This window comes from Eurypyga helias, unplaced genomic scaffold (assembly GCF_000690775.1).
Source record: "Eurypyga helias isolate BGI_N326 unplaced genomic scaffold, ASM69077v1 scaffold11642, whole genome shotgun sequence".
Classification (NCBI taxonomy): Eukaryota; Metazoa; Chordata; class Aves; order Eurypygiformes; family Eurypygidae; genus Eurypyga; species Eurypyga helias.
This window is the reverse complement of record NW_010237850.1, coordinates 11000-31588: the sequence shown is the minus strand read 5'-3', so window position 1 is coordinate 31588 and position 20589 is coordinate 11000. Positions and strand designations below refer to the sequence as shown.

Sequence of the window (20589 nt, the reverse complement as noted above, 5' to 3'; positions counted from 1 at the left end):
GCTGCCCACTGCAGGGGCCGCCCGCCGCGGCCTGCAGACCAAGGAGGGACAAGGCTGCCTTCCCTGCTCCCTCACCCAGCGCCCCGAACTGAGGCTCCAGCGGTTCGGAGCCAACAGACACAGGGAGCTCTTGCCCCTCCGTGGGCTTCAGCATCTTCAGATCCCTGCAATGAGCTAGCTTAACGCGCCTAAATGCTCAATAATTAAGCCGGTTTTTAAAAACAATTGTTTTTCTGACACTGTATTGAGCTGCAGGAATCATGGGAAGTCCCATGAAAACCAGAGCTGGCTGGAAGGGAGCGGAGCAGGAGTAGGGGTCAGCCATGAAGTCAGATCTGGCAGCTCTGGCCTGCTTCCAGGCTCCCTGCCCAGCAGACCTGGCATCCCCAGATGGGAGGCAGCAGCACCCTCCGGGCAGCAGGGCTGGAATAGTGTATGCAGTCACGGTCTGACCCGTGCGCCCCGCTCTGTAATGCCAGCCTGTCCCAGGAACTGACCTTGCTCAGTGCGGCCACGCTCGCTGCTTGGAATCTGCCCGCTTACAGGTCTCCTGTAAACAGTCCAATTCCTCTGCTAGTTGAAGTTGGGAATTTTTTATTTAAAAAAAAAGCTAAATGAGGACTACTGAAAGGTCTCAAAGCAGCTTGTTTCGTCAGCAATTAAATACAGGGCAAACCTGCCTAGTGAGCACATGCACCACTTCTCTACCCGCCGGCTCTCATCCGGCAGCGGACTCGCGCGCCGTTTGTGCACACCTCACAGCTACTGAGAACGCAGAGCTCAGAGAATTCCTCTGTGCGACGGCACACGGTCTCCTCGACACGCAAACCCCAGCCTTCCTTCAGAGCGTGCTTCGGCGTGTCACTCACACGAGGTGATTTGCTACTTTTAGCCAAGTCAACGCAAAATCTGGAGCCAGCGAGCCAGTCCTTACGTTGCTTTTGCTTTTATATTTGTGATTTTTAAAATGATGAGTAACAAGCAATTGAAGACATGTACGCCACCAAGTTCCTTAACAGGCTAAGCTGGTTTTAAACTAGAGGTAGCTGCTCCATTTTTCTGTGACTAAGCACAGACTTTGAGCAGACTCCAACAGCTCCAAGACAGAGCCTCAGAGACGCAAATAACAACAGGGTTTTTTTCCCCAAAGCAGTTATTGTGCCGTATTTCAGGAATTGTGTAGCTGCTCCGTCTCTGAAGCTGGAACGTTCTACCCAACTGCTCTTGCTTTGGCCGATCCAGCCGGTCCCTGTTCCGAGATGGCGTAAGGGGCACCGTGGGGTCCATGCTCAGAGAGGCTTTGCTGCTGCACGGACACCACGTTGCACTTCATTCTGCACCATCCCTTATTAAAAACGTTTTGTCCAGAGAACCGCCTCTGACCGTCATGTTGCAGCACAGCACTCCACGCTGTGCCTCCCGCCTCTCCCGCGCGGCACCGCGCTGTTTTGGCACTGTTTATTTTAAACCGTGAAAGAAGTGAGCCACGCCCCAATTTAGACTTTTCCAAAATGATACATTCACATTTTTGGACGTTATCTACACGTGTTTTAATTTCAGGATTGGCTTCAGATGTACGGAATCGGAGACCAGGTGTTATTTTAGCCTCTGTCGCCGACGGGCGTTCAGGCAGGAGTCCCCGCAACACGCAGGCGGCTAAGGGAGGGGAAGCTGACACGGCGCCGATGCCTTTTCGACTTGTGTGCCCAGCACGCCGTCCAGTAAGACGTCTGAAACGCTTCAAGACAGAGATCGTATGCTCTTTTTATTGGCATACAGTCACTACCCATAGAAGTGCGCTTGTGTCAAAAAAATAATTCCCATATTTACAGGAAGTGACAGAATTCCAGTTGTTGGCAGAGTATATAAAGCTTTTCATACAGAGTCTTTTTTTATTATTAGACAGAGAATATAAAATCTGAACTGAAAATCAAATGCAATGCGTCACGGGAACTGTATTCCTCAATAGCTTATCATAAACTTGAATCTGGTTTCTCCCTCTCTCTCTCTCCATCCTTCCAATTGTTACGCCACCTGCTTTTCCAAAAATCCTCACTCGTGCCAAGAGCCAATAGCGCACTGGGATGGGATCAGTGCACCCCTACTTCTGCCCATCCCAACACAAGTGGAAGGGGTGTGTTGCAAATCATGCCTTGTCTTGCTAGGAGGTATGACTGCTGACTCTGTGTAACAGGACTTCACTGGGGGGGTGGGTGTGTGCTATTTGTAACTGATTAACTAATTATTTATGCGTCACAGTGTTTCGATCCACACGCGGGTGTTCACCAGCCTTCAGCCTGACTAGCAACGTACGGTCGAAGCGGTTCACTTCCCCATCTAACTTCCGAAGAAAACTGCACTGGAGAAAGCGCCGCGTAGCCAAGTTCTCACTTCAGCTGAACAGAGTAACCCGCTCGCAGAGACGCACTCTGCCCGTTGCCTGCGCTCGTGCCCTTCCTTCCGCAGAAGATCCAGCCATCAGCGGGACCTCAGCATCAAAGTAAGCCCTTTGCCTTTCACACACGGGGTGTCGCGCCAGACCTTCCAGGCACAGACCTCCTTTTTTTTTGCTCTTCCAAAAGAGCCGCTGGCCTAGGGGTTCTGTATCGCTGGTTTGGGTTTTGTAGGGCTTTTTGGCTGGTTTTTTGTGCGGGGGGGTGGGGCTTGGGTTTGGTTTTTTTTAAACTAGTATTATTTCTCACTCTTGTTACTAACAGACACAGTTCATCTCCTGAAGGAGGAGGAGATCAGTGACCTCTTTTCACCTTATGGTGCTATTAAAAACAAAACTTTAACTTACCCTGCTGTCTATAATCGATGTGTCAGCTTTACAGGAATGACAACCCTCATAACACTAACTAAAATAACCAGCTTTCACGTTTCCTACACAGTTAATGGGTGTAAAGTGAACCTACTGTCAGTTTTCTAATGTGTACTGAGCACCATTCATAAACACATTCCATAAAAGCATCTAAAATACTGATTCTTGTTCCTGTAATAGCCCCGAACATCCGGAAAGTTCTCTCTGCAAACTGAGTGAGGAATATAGTTCCAGAGCTCAACACTGTTGCACAAGGATCCGTTAGTTGCACGTAATTCCTAATGGGGTTCCGCCTGGTGAAGTGTAGCTTGTATTACAGCGACCCGCAGGTTACACACACAGCATATATTACTCGCTAGTCCAAATAAAAAGGTTATTGGAAATCTATTACACATATCTGAAGAAAAAAAAAAAATAAGGGGTCTTTTTCTTTGTCCTTCCACCCCCCCAAGAGATTCATCTCATCGTGTCCATGGATTACATATTCTGACAACTGTTTTACGTTAAAATCTTTTTTTCAAGTTCTTTAAAAATCTGTCATACCAAAGAAAAAAAAAAGCTGCCTTTTTTTTTCCTTTTTAAAAAGTTCCTTTTACAATTTTAACACAAAATTCAGGTGCAAGAATTTTAAACAAAAAATGAACTAAAGAGCTTTATTGACATCACAGTACATTCAATAGTAATTTTAAGAACATTACAGCTGAAAGAGAATGGCCTGGTTTATATTCTTCATAAGCACTACCGTTCTTGAAAAAATGTGATACAAAGAAATCCTAGTAGGTATTTAATTCTGAGCAGCATTTGGAAAAAATACACCTATTTACAGATAAAAAAAGGATTCTGGTTTCACCTACGTAGCCACAATGTGCCTCTATAATGAGACAAGCCTTTTATAACTCATGGAATTTTTAAACATCATAGCACTGGTGCCATAAATTCCTCAGCGTTTACGACGAAGAGGAGTCGTCGATCTGAAAAATAAAGGAAAAGGGGGAAAAAGTTAATCGGGAAAAAGTAAAAGGTGCCCAAACCCACACACCCTTCACGTTTAGTAATTAATAGTTTTTAAAGATTTTTCCCAAGTTACTTTTGCCTAAAGCAAAAAAAAAAAAAAATCTAATAAATGCCATACTTTATTAAAAAAAAAAAAGAAGTTCCTATGCCGTACACATGAAGACCAATACCAAAAAATAAAAGAAAAAGTCAGACAAAATACTTAAAAAGTATACTACCTTGATCGTGACTTAGACTTGTGTTTGCGGCTTGCCTTCTTACCAGACCTTTGAGATTTCTCCAGGGAGCATGACCGAATGTGCTTCGATTTCTTAGCCTTCTTTTCTTTGCTGCTTCCCGGCGATTCAGAACTACTCCTCGCACTAGATTCGGAGCCTGACCCTTTTTTGCTATCTTTGGTAGTGACTCTTTTGCTTTCTTGTCTGGAATCCTGCCTGATTATTTTCACACAAATCGATTCGCCACGAGAGAAAGTTCTTTCGCTGTCTCTTTTTCTCTTTAATCTAATGTCCTCGTGATTGCCAGCCTTACTTTCCTTTTCCTCTTTTTTGGGCTTATCTTTTCTTTTTTCCTGCTCTCTCTCCCTCTCTCTGTTCTTTTTCCTGTCCTTATCTACCCCTCCGCCCTGCTCCTTCTTCCTCTCCTGATCTTTGCCCTCACTTTTATGCTTGTGCCTATTTCCCGTAGGGCTCCTGCGCTGCTCTTCGGCTTTACGCCTATCCCTGCTTCTGCTGCGGCTCGCACGGTTAGCGCGCCTGTCTCGGGAACGGCTGCTGCTTCTACGCCTATCCCAGCTTCTCTCCCTCGAGGGGCTCTGATTTCTTCGCCTCTCCCCTCTTTCAGCGCTGCGATTTCTACTAGATCTCCTCCTTTCCCTCATCTTCTCCCTGCTCCTACTCCTCTCTCTCCTGTTTCTGTGGGAATAACTCCTGCTCCTGCTGCGCCTGACTTTGTGTGAAGGCGTCCTACTGCGGCTGTGTCTCTTCTTCCTTTTAGGGGAGGAAGAACGCGACGAGCTGCGACTACTACCTGAGCTGGTGCTGTAGGACGAGCTAGATACAGTGCTGCTACTGCTACTGCTTCTGCTATTGCTGCTAGTGCTGCCGCTGCTAGAGCTTCGCGACCCGCTCCTTCCTGTCCTCTCTTTACCCTCTTTCTTGAGTTCTAGATCGGGTGCGATTGCGTTTGGAGATCTTTTCTTTTCATGAACCATATCTGCTTCCGTTTCTCTTGCATCCTGGGATGCTGAGTTACTATTTTGTTCTTTGTTGATAAATTCATTCATCTCTTTTGAAATTCTTTCATTTTGTAGCTTTTCTTCTGGGGGGAAAAAGAAAGTACACAAAAGAAAAGTGCAATTAATTCAGAGTAATACCTTCCATACTGTCACTTTTGGCAACACCGAATTTCCAAGCACCTTCCGTAATACTTATAACTAACAGACTGCCCTCACACCAACCACCTCCCAAACAACTTACGTTTTTACAGTGCTAGAAGAGTTGTCCCCCTGGTTCAGAAGCAGCGTACGACCCAGACACTGGGACAAGTCCCTGAGGTTATTTCAGGTTTCAGAGCTGTAAGATGATATCCTGGAGCGCCACAGCTCCCCAGTTCACCCACGCGCACATACTTTTTCCTCCCGCAACATTCCGACGCGCCCGATTCTCCCCTTCTCCTTCCTACAGCGCTCCTCCAGCTGTACCTACGCTTCCTGCCTTCCTTCCGGCCCCGTTCCTCTGGGCTTCAGTAACCACTGCCTGATGCCCACAAAGGGCACCGGGGGGCCTCTCAACCTCAGAACAGCATTGGCTGTACCTGTATGTTTTGTAGGCCTCATGACCCAAAAACAGTCTCAGAGAAGTACCTTCTGCTGAGCGACACATGTTTGGTTCTTGAAAGCAAATCCTGGATTTACGGTGTTCTCCAAGGATACCTTACATTAATCCTAAATGCTAACTAGTACAAGCAATTTACATTTCACATTACTACTACAATTTACATTTTCCTTGTTTTTCACAGGTTTTATGGCCAATGAATTCCAAGGAAGGGAAGGATAGCATAAAAAGGAGACGTGTAGATGATTCTTTGCTTAAGACTCAGTTCAAAAATTAAGACCACAGCACGGTGAAGCTCTTACAAAACAAAAAAGCAGATGTCAGCTGAGACTATATGCAAGCTTGGTCGTCAGCAAATACTATAAACGTGCTAAGAAGACAACAAAAGAATTAAAAATGCATTTCTTGAAAGCAACATGATGAGTATATGAGTATATAGACCAATTGGAGCGAGTCCAGAGGAGGCCACGAAGATGCTCAGAGGGCTGGAGCACCTCTGCTATGGGGACAGGCTGAGAGAGTTGGAGAAGAGAAGGCTCCGAGGAGACCTTATTGCAGCCTTCCAGTACCTGAAGGGGCTACAAGGAAGCTGGGGGGGACTTTTTACAAGGGCCTGTAGTGACAGGACAAGGGGTAATGGGTTTAAATTGGAAGCGGGGAGGTTTAGATTAGATATCAAAAGAAAGTCTTCACAGAGAGGGTGGTGAAGCACTGGAACAGGTTGCCCAGAGAAGCTGTGGATGCCCCATCCCTGGAAGGGTTCAAGGCCAGGCTGGATGAGGCTTTGAGCCCCCTGGTCTAGTGGAAGGTGTCCCTGCCCATGGCAGGGGGGTTGGAACTGGATGATCTTAAAGGTCCCTTCCAACCCAAACCATTCTGTGATACTATGAGTATCAGCCCACGATTTTCATAGAGCAAGATAAAGAAATTCTGACCTTCAGAGAAGTTTCCAACATAAGAAACACTCTACTTATTTCTGTTCAACCTCTGCATCCCTAGCCAAGTTTATCTCCTCCTCCATTTTAAAGTTAGGCCAGAAAAAATATCCAACATACAACATTTTTAGCCAAAAAACGGCCTTTTGATGTGGGCCACCACTTCCTGGATTAACTTAGTGAATAAAACTGCATCCAGAAACCCAGAGTGATCCAAATGGCATGTGATGATCAAATTCAACCCAGGAAACAATTCCACCTGGTCCCCAAGTTATTGGGTACCACAGACAGAAGCCAGCGTACGTTAGAAGATGCTGTGCCGCGTATTAGAAATCTTCTGCCTTTCCTAAATGCCAGTACAAATGAGACCCTGCATTTAGCATTCTTCGGTATTTTGGATGTGCAGAATCAGCCTCTTCACCCTAGATGTGTATTTCTGTAAACAGCCCCATGGAGATGTCCCCAGACTGACACCTGGCTTCCTGCACCAGGAGGACAGAGATCATAGGCCACCTCTCAGTCAGTCCCCCTATGGCTATCTTTTCATCCATAAATCTTAAAACATGTGGAGAGAGACAGGAATATTAAGGAAATCAAAAGCTTAGCTGGTTCAGCTTTTTATCAAGGGATCCGTATGTCTTATTTCCAGGCCTTTGAAATAAAAAGCCAAAGGAAACTGTCCATCTTCTGTAACAGAAAAGCAAGTTCTTCAGATGACGCAAGATGCGCTTCGTATACTTTGAGTACACAACTTTAAGGACTCGAGTTTACATCAACCTGGTGCAGACAGGTGAAATCTATCCCCCAGTCAAAACTGAGGCACTAATAATTTTCTAAAAATAGCTTATACACACACACGCATTTTGATAAAGCAACACTACTATTTCTACAGCACAGTACCCATAGCATACAGATAGATATGCGCACCACATCAGCTCTTTCAACCCTGAAGCAGAACAGTTTATGGAAAACACTACGTGGGTATTTTTCTTATTAGAGAAAAGAAGCAAACCCCACTGATCAAGCAGCTCAAGCATCTGTTTTCTTAAAATTTTCTTAGTTAAAAGAACAATAGTTCTGAATTTTGCTTCGGAGTTTTTGGCTGAAAACGCATTTTTCTCTCCCACCAATTTCATACACTAAGCAGTGAACTCCACATACAGCAGCACAGTGAAAGATGTGATTTACCTTCCAGCTGTTTTTCTAGTAGCAGTTGCTGTTCTCTCTCTTTTCTCCAAAATGCTTCCTGTTTTTGCCTGATTCTGTGTCGTAATTCCTCATCATCAGTATCAGATGATTCAGAGCCTCTGTCACTCCTCTCATCTTCACTGTCTCCTGATCCATAACCACCCAGTCCACCTGCGTGCATAAAGGCCAGTCTATCACAAGGAAAGATTAAGCTTTGTTCTTAATATTTCTGTGGGGCAAAGAGGAGAGTAACATTGCCCTTCCTCCACTTCCTCTCCTCTGAAGAAGTCACCTCATTCTGCTAAGTGCCAGCGTTGTTTGGCTGGTGTGATCAAGGCCCCATATCTGCACTGACGCTCACTGCCTGGGTCTACTCCTTCTGGAACAGCTCGTCTATTTTCGATGAGCAACCACTGTGATCACGGTACTTTTTCCATTGTATGGAAGGGCAAAAGCTCCCTGTGGAGATTGTAACAGTGCCTGCCTCTGTATCAGCACCTGGAGAGCAAATGTCTGGGACCTTTCCCAGAGGACATTTCTGAAATTACTTCAGCCGCCTAAGGCTGAAGGCTACAGAAATTCTGAAAGCCGTATCAATTTTTCTCTATTGGTTTAGAAAACACTGCACTTGGATAGGTGCGAGGTGGGACAGAAACCGACTTTCCTCTCCCCTAGAGATATTAGTAACTACTGGACCAGTAAGAAAAAGTCAGTTCAGACATCTGACATGGGGGTATTTTACTTTCTGTCAGTCTGAGGTTCTTGTGATCTTTACCGAGTTAGCTTTAAAACACGTGAGTACTTGTGGTGGTAACATTCCTTCTAATTCACCAGAACTCCAGGTAACGAACACGTAAGTGATCAGCGACACTGCTGCAGTATGTTTTACACGATAACGAGCATGCTGGGAAAGATCTTTGGCTGTTGTGTCTCAAGCTGGAATTTCAACCTCTTTTTCCTGTGTTGTTGTTTCTGGTATTATATGATATGGAAGCCTCTGTGCTTATGTCACTTTTCAATAACACAGTAATTCCAAAGACTACAGCGTTTTTATTTATGGACTTTGACATTTCTCTGTCAACCTTCCCTTCTTGTTTGGATGGATCAAAATAGAGGAAGAATATAAAACAGTATGCTGTGACGACTGTGGCGTGCTTCTGAAACAATCGTACTTGGAAAAGTAAATTCATCTAAAGTTTTCATGTATTTTCAAAACTGGGGGAAGATTCTAATATTCTAACTCACACTGACTAGTCCTTTACTCCAAAAACCATCCCCCGTATATCAGTAGGATCACCTGTGGAACAAAGGTGCTGATGATAATGATCACGTTATCCGAAAGTGACCCACAGTCCTGGGCAGTTAAAATCTAGTTTCAAAATGCAATTTCTAGAAACGCAAGGCAAGAGTGAAACTCCCCCTTTAAGCCCTCTCAAAAATAAGGAACATACTTACCGAGTCCAGTGAGAGAAGCCAGTGCACTGGACTGTGCCAGCTGTTTTGCAGGAGCTTTGTATCACATCAACAACAGGAACAACATGTTAACACAAATAGCCACGATTTCATAGTCATGAGTCTATGGTATTGTTAAATCTACTACTATTGCTGTTCTTTGGAGGGAGAGAAGAAACATTAAAAACGCATCATCCATTTAAAACCAGTTCTAGTTTTCTGACCACGAAGATTTACAATTTAACTGCAAATTAACAGTGAACAGAAAAAACCAAAATATATATTCATAAATCACTTCCCAAGTTACAGCATCTGCGCATAATTTTCAAGTTTCAGTAGTTACATATTTAGATTAACTCGGTTACGTTAAAAAACAATCTGTTATGTAAGCACAACACATTAATAGTGAAAGTGAAACTAATTGAGGACTCAAAGTTTGTCTCTTTTCGTTTCTGAACAGCTACGAACTCGAAATAAAGATGATAGCATTAAGAAACAGCTACAACTCAAGAGTCACTGACACACAGGTACCGTTTTAACTACATAAATGAACTGTATGAAAGAAATGGAGTAACTGAAGTAACTCACAATACACTGCACGGGACAACAGTACACAATTACTGGATTTGAACTCTACCAAGCTGGATGCATTATACTGGAATTGTTCTTGGGGGATCACTATGGAGGTTAAATGTTCTAGAGACATGCAAATATAGAATATTCACTGAAGAAACTAAACAAAACGAAAAATAAAAAAGGCCTGGCACACCTTTAGTCGCTTTGCGGTGAACATCTTTGGCCACGTAATAAATTTCTTCATTTGTGACATCCAAGAGAATCTCTGTCAGCAGCATTTTTGTCAGCATCATCTGAAGAAAATTGTACACACCATTAAAGGCTAAAACGTCTTGAATAAATGCCACATTCAAATCGTATCTAGCTTCAATCTATAATTCAGGTTACGTTAACTTCACTTCTTTTGATGGCTATGAAAGTACTCTCCTGCTGTCTCATTTAATGACTTCTTTCAACAGACATGACCTCAAAACAGAAGTCTGAAACTGTTTAAATTTGACCTGACTTCAAAACTGTCTGTATTTTGACCGTGAACTGTATCCACCTGTGTTACATGCAGCTATCCAGGGCACTGATTTCTGATGTCCAAGATGATACACCCAATGAATATGGAAATCAGAAATGTATTTAGACCGATCCCATTTGTTCATGTCAAGAATAAAGAGCACGTTTATGACGGGCATGCTGCCTCACTGGCCCCAATCCTGCAAAAACCCTCAGAGGTTACTTATACAGGCCTTCATTATTACGTATTTACTACAAAAATTGCAGTGTTGGTATGGAGGTCTCCAAAGCTGCTCAGCCTGGGCACGTGCTCTACAAAAATACATTCATCAAACTTTTAGAATTCAGGGCCTTCATTAACAGGGTTTCAGCTGTACAATTAGCATCCAGCTATGATTTCAAAGTGCGCGGTTTCTGCAGACACAGTGAAACTGCTGCTGCTCTAGGACTTATGTTTCTGGCGCCTCCTTGCAAGAATGCATTTCTTTAATTCCCTTTCACAGGAGCTGAGGTTGAAGCACAGATTTCAGATGTGTGTGTTTAACCATCTGAAGTTTTCAGGAATTTCACAAGTTAAGCCAAACCACAGAATTAGTAACAATCGATGCAAAGATTACAGTCATTAGGTTCCTTCGCTACTGTGCTAAGTACGAGTTCTACAACCTATAGCCTGGTCTGTATGAGAAAGGCAGCGTTACGAACAGACATGCAAATATAACCCTGCTTTACTGCACGACGTGTACTATGCCTCCACTGACAGCATCGGGCAGAGAAGAAGTGTTTTACTTTGCTATGCCTGAAAAACAACAGCAAACAGACAGAAATACTTAGCAAGAACTACATTATTAATACCATTTGATACTCCTTTTCTTCTTCTGTCATTTCTGGTTCACTTTGCTCCTCTTGAGGAGCTGGGGATGGACTCCTGCTGATTTTCCCAACGCTTACAGCTTCCGTGTTTTCAGCATCTTCCTCTTCCTCATCACTGTCCTACAAAAACAGCAGCATACATTTCAGGAAAAAAACTTACACGTACATCTCCTTAGTTTCTATTTATGACAGCCAACTTGATTTACTTTGTACTGAAACATGTATTACAGTTATCTATTTTCTCCCCTCCTAATAAACACGCAGGCACCTCTCTAACCACGTGAGATAAGTAACTACATAGTTGTCAGTTCACTGCTAGACAGGCACTGAGAAATGCAAATGAGATAAATGCTAACGTGAAGGCAGAACCAGGCTACCTAAATGGGCCCAGTTTAGTAAATACAGGTATCTGAATTTGTTCAGCTACTGATTCAGAATTCAAGCCTTCAAAGCCCATGTATTTTCCTAAAATACAGAAAAGAAAAAAGCCCAATTTCAACGTTGTTTCTTTGCTACTACAGATCAAATAATACACTTTTACCACTCAGACGTTAACATCTTCAAAACACCAATCAAATACCAACAAAGCAGCAGCCGAGCTTGACTTTAAGCAACCAAAAGGAAGAGATAACCAAGAATCCACAGTCTCTCTTTGGAAGAGACGAAGCAGTTGATAACTTTCAGAAAATACAAACCTGAGCAAACAGCAAACCCTTCTACTTACAAATTTACTCTTCTGAGGTAACCGTGGGCCTTCCCCTTCTTCAGTCTCCTCACTTTCCTTCTTTTCTTTTTTAGACATCTGTGAGCGTTGTTGCTCCATCCTCTCTTTTTCCAGTTTTTTCTGCTTTTCTCGTTCCATCTTTTCCAGGCCCTCACGAATCCAGGCCGGCAGAGTTCGACGCTTCACCGCATCTACATAAGCAAGAGTTACAGTTTCATAAGATGAAAAAAAAACCTTCCCCTCCTAAAAATTAAAAAAAACCCCACCACCAAAACTAACAACCAAGAATGAAGCAGCAAACCCTCCACCCCAATCCAAACAAGTCACACACCCGATTCTGGGGAAAAAACCATTTACAATCGTCTTTTCTTTCCCTTCTTTTTTACTTTACTAAAAGAAAAGAAATAAAAGTCCTCAAATTCTCCGATTCTTTTCAAAACTCAGCTTTTACGTTTTTTCATTAAGGAGTGGTTAACATGTACCAATCTGCGGAGGCTCCTGCTTCACAGGCATCGCAATAGGTGAGCGCTGTCGGTCTCTGAACGAGGGTCTTTCCCTTCGATTTTGAGGAGGTGCAGGAGGTGCTGGCGGACCTGGCGGCCCTGGTGGTCCTGGCTGCCAATAAGGTGGATGAAATCCACCTTGAGGTGGCCCAAAAGCAGCCCCATGCTGAAAGAGTAATGCAGTTTATTTTTCTTCACTCTTAGCACTAAATACAGCATGTGCGCAAGTCGGTCTACAGAAATCCATGCAAGTAGGAATCCATGATTTCTAGGCTAGAGAGATCTCTCAATCTCTTTTTCTGTGGTCCCCGAGAAACAAGTTTTCCCTAAGTATTTAACGAGTAAACTTGGGTTTAAGCGGGGATACTAATGAAGCTGGAAGGGCTTCAACCAATCTCCTTTCACGCTGGGCTTAACATTCAGCCCGGCAATCACCATCTACCTCCAGCAGTGTCTTTGCCGTCAGAGCATGCAGTTAAACGAAGAGCATACAAAGTTAAGGTTTTTAAGCCTAGCTACGTTAGCAGCCTTTCCTTGAAACTACGAGATGAGGACAAAAATAAGGACTTCCAGCTTTTATTACAAACGGATTGTGCACTGTGCGCTTTCCAGTGACCACTCGCAGGCGTTACTGGTAAGGCTGACTGACCTACCCCGTGCAAAGACACCCAAGTTCAGTGCAGCCCCTGGGGTCTGAGCAAGTCCAAAAGCCACAAGTCTTGAAGCATACACGAGGGGGGGGGTTTATTTTAATATTTGTTGTCCAGAAATGCCTAATGAAACTATTTAAGAGGAGAGTGTTTAGAAAGTAAGTTATAGCTTGGAGTACTTTTTATTATGTTTCACTGACTATCTAAGTCCCAGGTGGCAGAAGCACTCTTCCACTACCATTTCAGGTCAAGCATCCCTCTGTTACTCACTGCACAAGTTTTCTGCAGTACCTAGAGAAATTAATTTTAAGGGTTGGTCCCACAAGAGTAAACAAAGGAAATTTATCACGAGCAGGCGTCTCTGAAAACAACGATTCACTTCCTAACAACAGTGCAGAACACGGGAATTTAATCATAGAGCAGGCCAGAAGACAGAAACACATTTCTGCCCGTTGTCCCTTGCGTGTGCTCCCGAACGGGAGGAAGGTATTTTAACAGGTACAGCTGGTCATTCACATCAAGGGTTTTGAAAGAAAAATACTGAAAATAGGGCAAAGATCCAAAACTTCTTTGTGTTTAAGGATTTGTGCAATCCCCCCTGCTCTTATTAGTGCTAAAACCACCTACAGGTTTATTATGCTACACAACTTGTATGCCAGAACGAAGAAAAAATTGGATGTGGATTTTTTAGAAATGCCATTGTTTATTCAAAGAATCACAGTAGATAGATATGGAAGAGACCAACGGATCATCCAGTCTATCTCCCTGCAAACACAGGACGGTTCCCTATGGTACATTATCTGATGTCTTTAAGTATAAATTTCTGATATTTTTTTTCCGTCCTCTTGTTTTTTTTAAAGACACAAAACTACATAATGTTAATTTATATACTGGAACACAGTGATTCATTTTAATGTCGCAAACAACATCCACTTCTCATTACTAGCATAGAAAAAAAAACATCAACACCCTAAAGTCTCTTCTGTAAAGTATCTGGTAAAAATGTATCTTAGCAGATAACAGATTCTGTAGATGTTTGTAGAACTGAAGAATGAAAGTCGCCGCTAGATGATATTAGAGGAACACCTCCACGGAAGGGACTCTGCGCGTCTACAATATTAAAGCAACAAATATGTTTCACCTGATAGTCAAACTGGTTCACTGGCCCCATTGCAAAGTTATCGGGAGGTCCCCCAAAGTTGTGATTGTTCTGGTTAAATATATGCCTGTTGTCAGAAGCAAATTCCCCACTGTCCTGACTGTTGCTGTCTTCAGATGGAGGAACAATTTCCATTTGACCGGGGGTTGGAGCCATCCACTGCTGATCTGGAGGAGGGTGAGGGGGTTGGTGAGGCATTCCCCATTCTGTTCGGGATTTAGAATACAATTCAATACCAAGTTAGTATGATTTACACAAGGCACTAATCACTCAGTGTTCTTGTATTTAGCACAAGGTTCCTTGAAGCAGCACAGACGATAATCATCAACCTACAGACTGTATTATACTGTCTCTGTAACTTCCTCAGCTGGATGACAGATGTAGCTGAACTAAGAGATGGGGGTGTGGGATGCACAGAACTGGACAAACAGAGATAATATAAGTTTGATTTTATAAATTTTCCAGTGATACTGAGCCTACCATAGCACTTACAAATTGTGTAAACTGTTAAAGAACTGCTTTTACTTCTCTACTTCTATGTTGTTTCAGCTTTCAAAATAATGAGCTATTTTATTCCTTTGCATAATAGACTTAAAAGACCTATTATGGAAGGCAAACGGTTTTGTGAGCAGCAGAACCCCTGAAACCTGCTTCCCAAAGCCTTCTGTCTTGGTAACGGATGATTCCCTGGCTTCTCCAATCTCCAGCAGAGGTCCCAGCATAAGCTATAGCCATAAGCACTCAAACGTAAGTTACAACTGGCTACCAGAGTGACAAGGGTTTAAGGAAAGAATTAGTAACTCATGTGGCCATAAGCTTTGTCATCTTAGGAAATCAGTCTAAAAACTCTATCCACTATACAGGTAGTTAGAGGCTGTGACAGAACTACCTTCTAACTTTCACTGATAACCAGAACTAATACCTGGCCCCTCAGGTTAACTCCTACCTTCCATCCAGTCCTTTAATTAAAAAAAAATTTAAAGCATTTTTACTGCCATTCCCATCTGCATCATAATTCTCTTTGCATGGTAAAAAACTGGCTGGATGGCTGTGCCCAAAGAGTGGTGATGAACATAGTTAAATCCAGTTGGCGTCTGGTCACAAGTGGTGTTCCCCTGGGCTCAGTACTGGGGCCAGTTCTCTTTAATATCTTTATCAGTGATCTGGATGAGGAGATCGAGTGCCCCCTCAGTAAGTTTGCAGATGACACCAAGCTGGGCAGGCGCCTTGATCTGCCTGCGGGTAGGAAGGCTCTTCAGAGGGATCTGGACAGGCTGGATCAATGGACCAAGACCAACTGTGTGAGGTTCAACAAGGCCAAGTGCTGGGTCCAACACTTGGGCCACAACAACCCCATGCAACGCTACAGGCCTGGGGACAAGTGGCTGGAAAACTGCCCGGCAGAAAAGGACCTGGGGGTGTTAGTCAACAGCCCGATGAATATGAGCTGACAGTGTGCCCAGATGGCCAAGAATCATAGAATCAAAGAATGGTTTGGGTTGGGAGGGACCTTAAAGACCATCTAGTTCCAACCCCCTGCCATGGGCAGGGACACCTTCCACTAGACCAGGTTGCTCCAAGCCTCATCCAGCCTGGCCCTGAACACTTCCAGGGAAGGGGCCAATGTCATCCTGAACCGAATCAGTAACAGTGTGGCGAGCAGGACTAGGGAAGTGATCATGTCTTTTCCCAAGTTAACAACTGATAGGACAAGAGGAAACAGCCTCAAGTTGTGCTAGGAAATGTTTAGATTTTTCTTAATACACAATTTCTTCACTCAAAGGGTTGTCAGGCATTGGACCAGGCTGCCCAGGGAGGTGGCTGAGTCACCATCCCTGGAGATGTTCAAAAGACGTGTAGGTGTGGTGCTTAGGGACATGGTTCAGTGGTGGGCTTGGCAGTGCTAGGTTAACGGTTGGAGTTAATGATCTTAAAGGTCTTTTCTAACCTAAACTATTCTATGATTCTATGATCACTGGATCCATTACTGCAGCAACTAAAAAGGGTTAACACAGTTTTTCTGCTTGGTTGTTCTTTTTTGGTATGTTCAAAAATGGCATCATTCCTTTCACTCTCACTGTCATCCTGGTAGGTCATGTTTAACAGATTAATCAAATCTTTTTCCAGAGTCAATATTCCCAAAATATTCTAAAGGACAGATCCTTTATCCTCTAAGTACAGCTTACAAGTGTTGCTGTTCCTAAGTGTCCATGTTAACATTTGACACTGTGTAAACACCCAGTGCAATTCAAGTCAACCCAACGGGAAGCTCGCAACTCACATCCAGCAGGTGCTGCCTTCACTTGTGGAACACCAATCACTTCAAAAGGAATTGTCTGCTGGTTAGCAGACTGATCTAGTTTGCCTGCTGTGATTATTTTTACACATTAAGAATGACAATGCCTGAATTATGGGAAGCTGAGTTCTATCTGTATCAGATCGGTGTTTATCAGCGTGCCAAAAAACTGGGAAAACAGCGTATTCTCTGCACGATACACCCAGTGATAACAAAATGCATTGGCACGTTGTTTCCCATTAACAAAAGGTGTTACATTATTCCCACTCCTCTGTCTAAGATGTTTTCCTGTTCTGCATTTTCTGGGTGAGCTTGGGCACCAAACATTTATAGCTACCAGGGAAATGTTTTCCTCACTTTCACCATTCTGTGCAGATATTACATTATCTGTGAATGTTATAATATATATGCAGATAATATATTATGCAGCTGCTATGACTATCTGCAAAAACTACCACTTCAGATATTATTCTATTTAACCTCAAAGACAAAAAAGCATAGGAGGAAGAACTCACCACCACAGGATCATATGAAACCCAAAGCTGTCCAGTATTGCTGTGAAAACCTCTACTAACTAAGCAGAAACATGGATGGAATACGCTATGTGCTGCCACATAAGAAAGGTCAAATCCTTACACGTGGCTACAACAACTTATAGCCCAGGGCAGGTAGGTGAAATTTAAGTGAAACCTGGTGGCTCCCTCCCTTCTGTTACGCACGCGTAACACCCACCAACCACATTTTAAGCCTACTTTTATTAAACACTGTGCTTAACACCTCCAGTTTTCACTGTGACTATTCACATTTGCTTGTTTCAGTCATTAACAGAACCAAGCATGAAGTGCAGCCTTCACCAGGACAACAGAAGGCACGCACGCAGGCCTACCACCTACCTTGCTCACACGTTTCAAACCGCATTAGCATGGTGACGTAACAAACCTTTCAGAAAACAACTGCAGACAAACCCTTAGCAGGAAGTACCCAATCTCCAGCCCATGCCTATTGCCAGTATTGTTTTATGAAGTTTTGAAAAGAAAATTCATTTTCGGCCAAAAATGAAGCTTTGAGGAAGTTAGGAAGAACCAAAAATAAGAGATACTAACAGAAGCGTTCCTCCAACTTTAGCTTACAGTAACTGCAAGATTTCACAGATGACAATCAGACAGGCAAGTCAAAGGGGCAAACACTAAGTATATGAAACGTAATAAAAACATATTTCACACACAGGATTTTGCTCATCTCCTTTTTCAAGATTTTAAGACACCTAAAGCCAGCATCTGCCAGAGACGCTGTGAACTCCTCCTCCACGTCAAGGCCGTGCCAGAAGCAGGTATTACACTACAGGAGAGGGTGACAGATGCTCTTTCATTCTGAGAAACACGTAAGATGTGAGAGTGAGATCCAGGGAAATAATTATAACTGCAATTCTGTCTTTCTACAACGTTCAGGGACAGAAAAAGAGCTTTTGCATACGTACATTATAAACCCTATTTATTTATTTCATACAGAGATTATGGAGTTGTGTCATCAGACCTTTGTGGCTGTACTGTCACCTGTTCTGCGGACCACCTGACTGGAAAGCAGCAGCTGTGATACGCAGCTAATTAGTTGATGCAACTGGTAGTTCTGCATCTTGATACCTGGGGGACAGGGCATGTTCACACCCAAAAACATCTGACAAAAATAAAATTTCATTACATGAAACAAGGGAATGAATGGTAAGGAAAACAAACCTGACTGCCACATTCTGTTGAAGTTGGGATCCCCCTGAAAATTATTATGGCTGTTTGGACCAGACTCTATTCCTGAAATATCCTGTCCGTTTGGCATCATTCCTTGTTGTTCCACTACGCTCTGTTGCCCTGAGGCTTCTCGCTGAGCAATCCATGCTTGAGCTAATGCAGCCCAGTCAATCTGGCCTAAAATAAACAGAGGAAATTAAGAAGGTTAGTATTCACCTGTCTGAAGTTTTACACTTGTTTCTCAATTACATGTCTCATTGCTCGAGAAAAGCGGGCAGCGTTTACCTTCAGCAAGTATCATGAGCACCATTAAACCTTACTCACAGTGTACAGCGAAACAAAATGAAAGCAAATGTCAGTGTACATACTTGCTGAGGTAGAGTTTCTCTGCGTGTGTTCAAAATGCCACAAGGCAGATTATTTTAGGTTCACATCACCACAGAATGGGTGGTAGTAATACACGTTTTTCCCTAAACAAACTAATTTTGGTATCAGAAAGAACTATACATAGCCTTAAATTCTAAATTCAGGAAGATTCAAGTGTAAGGAAGATACGTAGTTAGAAAACTACATTTTGCAATGAATACTCTTTGTATAACCCCTGATTTCTGGAATGCTATTTTATGTTACAGTCCTCTCCCCGCTTTTTTTCTTTACTACCACATCTACCAGTAAGTAACTAAACTGCACTTTCAGATGAGGACACTAGTACGTCTTCTGCTCACGATCAAGTCAGGAAATCTCCCTAGTGAAGTTACAGACACTGAAATGACAGAAAGCAATGTAAAACCAGTGTGCCTGACCATCAAATACACGCCTCCATTTCTGTATTTCACATGAAATTCTGAACTGTTGTCACCTCACTCTCGATTTAAGGTACGTTATGTCCTCTTGTTTAAAATGGAGTTTTATTGGTGAGGGAAAAAATCCAAACAAGAGACCACGATCATCGCTGCTGTAACCTAAAAACAGTGTCATACAAATCTTCCAGTGAGACTTTTTCTGCCTGTACATCTGCAGTAGTAATTGTGCCACACAGGCACTGAATAAAAAGCAGATTTTCTCAAATAAATGATTCAGCTTGGCTAAAGAATGGAGAGGGATACAGATTCTGTAAAAGCACATAAAGTCTAAATGTTGATGTGTATGACTGGTAAAATGTTGATAATTTGTCCAGGATAACTGCTTGCCTGTGTTTTGCACATTACATACTAACTACATCAAAACATTTGGAATCGATGTATGCTTGCTATTTTTTTTCTAGTTGCTCAGAAAAGCATTGTAACTGTATTATCTTGAGAGCAGCTACAAAAAAGCAACTGTCAGTCATGCTCTGTAACGAAGATTCAAAAACTCAAATGACAACAGATTATAAATATTAACACACAAAGCTTTCTATGTACTTACTTGGATCTTGCTGGTGCTGAAATGACTGCATCCACTGCTGTTGGTTCAAAGGCCATTGCTGCCAAGGTTGTCCACCTTGATCCCACATCTTTTAAGTCTTTATATAGTCTATATTTCAACTAAAAATAATAGTTGTATGTTTAAATAGATGCCCATGAAATATCACATAACTGAAACTTACATAACTGCAGATACAGTTAAGCCTTGCAAAGCAAGCTGAAGCAATGCTGGCTTAATATTTTAAGCTGGAGGAAATGGTTCATCCTTTAGAGTAATATCTGAGAGTATTACTCTAAGATTTCAGAAGCCTAGTATGCTTTCTCTGCAATTTTGGCAAAGAAATTAACTACAACACGAGGTTCAAGGAGAGATATGACAACTTTGTAAGACAAGAACTCATCTGACAATAAATGCAATTTAAAGTAACTCAAAAAATAAGACATTACTTAAATGATATCCTTGCTTGTTTCTCAGGGAAAAGGTGTGTATTTCTGTATACAAGTGTCATGCAAGGCTGTAAAGCAAGACAAAGGAAAGTCACTGAGTGGTAAAACACATCACCAACGGTTGCACTGGAGAACTGCACAGGTACAAGACGGCGTGTCCACGTGCATTTTATGCATTGTACCAGCTCATTATAATTTTTACATATGTCAGAAAATCTGAGAAAGAATAAAATAAAAAAAAAAAAATCACTGCATAACTGCACATTTACCACATGTTCCCTTAAGATCACGAGAAGCATTTTTTGGTGCTGTGTTGTGTATCCTCACCGAACAGGCAGCAGCAGCCCTAGGACCTGATGACACCCCTGCTTTAAGTGAAGCCCCAGGACCAGCTTTGCAAGAATTCCATGAGGCAGAGCAGTCTACCAGGTAGGCATGTCCATAATGCCATAGCAGTCCCTTCCGGT

General features: G+C 42.9%; 1 protein-coding gene across 2 annotated transcripts; it reads right to left on the bottom strand.

Moving 5' to 3' along the window:
* Positions 1–3267: 3267 nt before the first annotated feature.
* Positions 3268–20023, bottom strand: PNISR (PNN-interacting serine/arginine-rich protein). 2 transcript variants are annotated; one of them, XM_010147622.1, is made up of 11 exons: positions 19677–20023; positions 18261–18446; positions 14214–14437; positions 12402–12588; positions 11920–12110; positions 11178–11315; positions 10015–10114; positions 9249–9302; positions 7794–7964; positions 4054–5155; positions 3268–3792 (listed from the first exon to the last, which is right to left on the bottom strand). In XM_010147622.1, exons 1-11 carry the CDS (start codon positions 19762–19764, stop codon positions 3762–3764), a joined length of 2472 nt encoding a protein of 823 aa, XP_010145924.1. In that variant the 5' UTR covers positions 19765–20023; the 3' UTR covers positions 3268–3761. The 2 variants fall into 2 exon arrangements, with proteins under 2 accessions (XP_010145924.1, XP_010145925.1); XM_010147623.1 differs by having other exon boundaries at positions 3447–5155.
* Positions 20024–20589: the final 566 nt, after the last annotated feature.

Coding starts and splice junctions, on each gene's coding strand:
- PNISR (XM_010147622.1), bottom strand. CDS start 19,764: ATGTGGGATCAAGGTGGACAACCTTGGCAGCAATGGCCTTTGAACCAA. Junction 12,589..14,213: donor TGAACCAGTTTGACTATCAG/GTGAAACATATT, acceptor TTACTCTTTCAG/CATGGGGCTGCTTTTGGGCC. Junction 9,303..10,014: donor TCACCGCAAAGCGACTAAAG/GTGTGCCAGGCC, acceptor TGTGATACAAAG/CTCCTGCAAAACAGCTGGCA.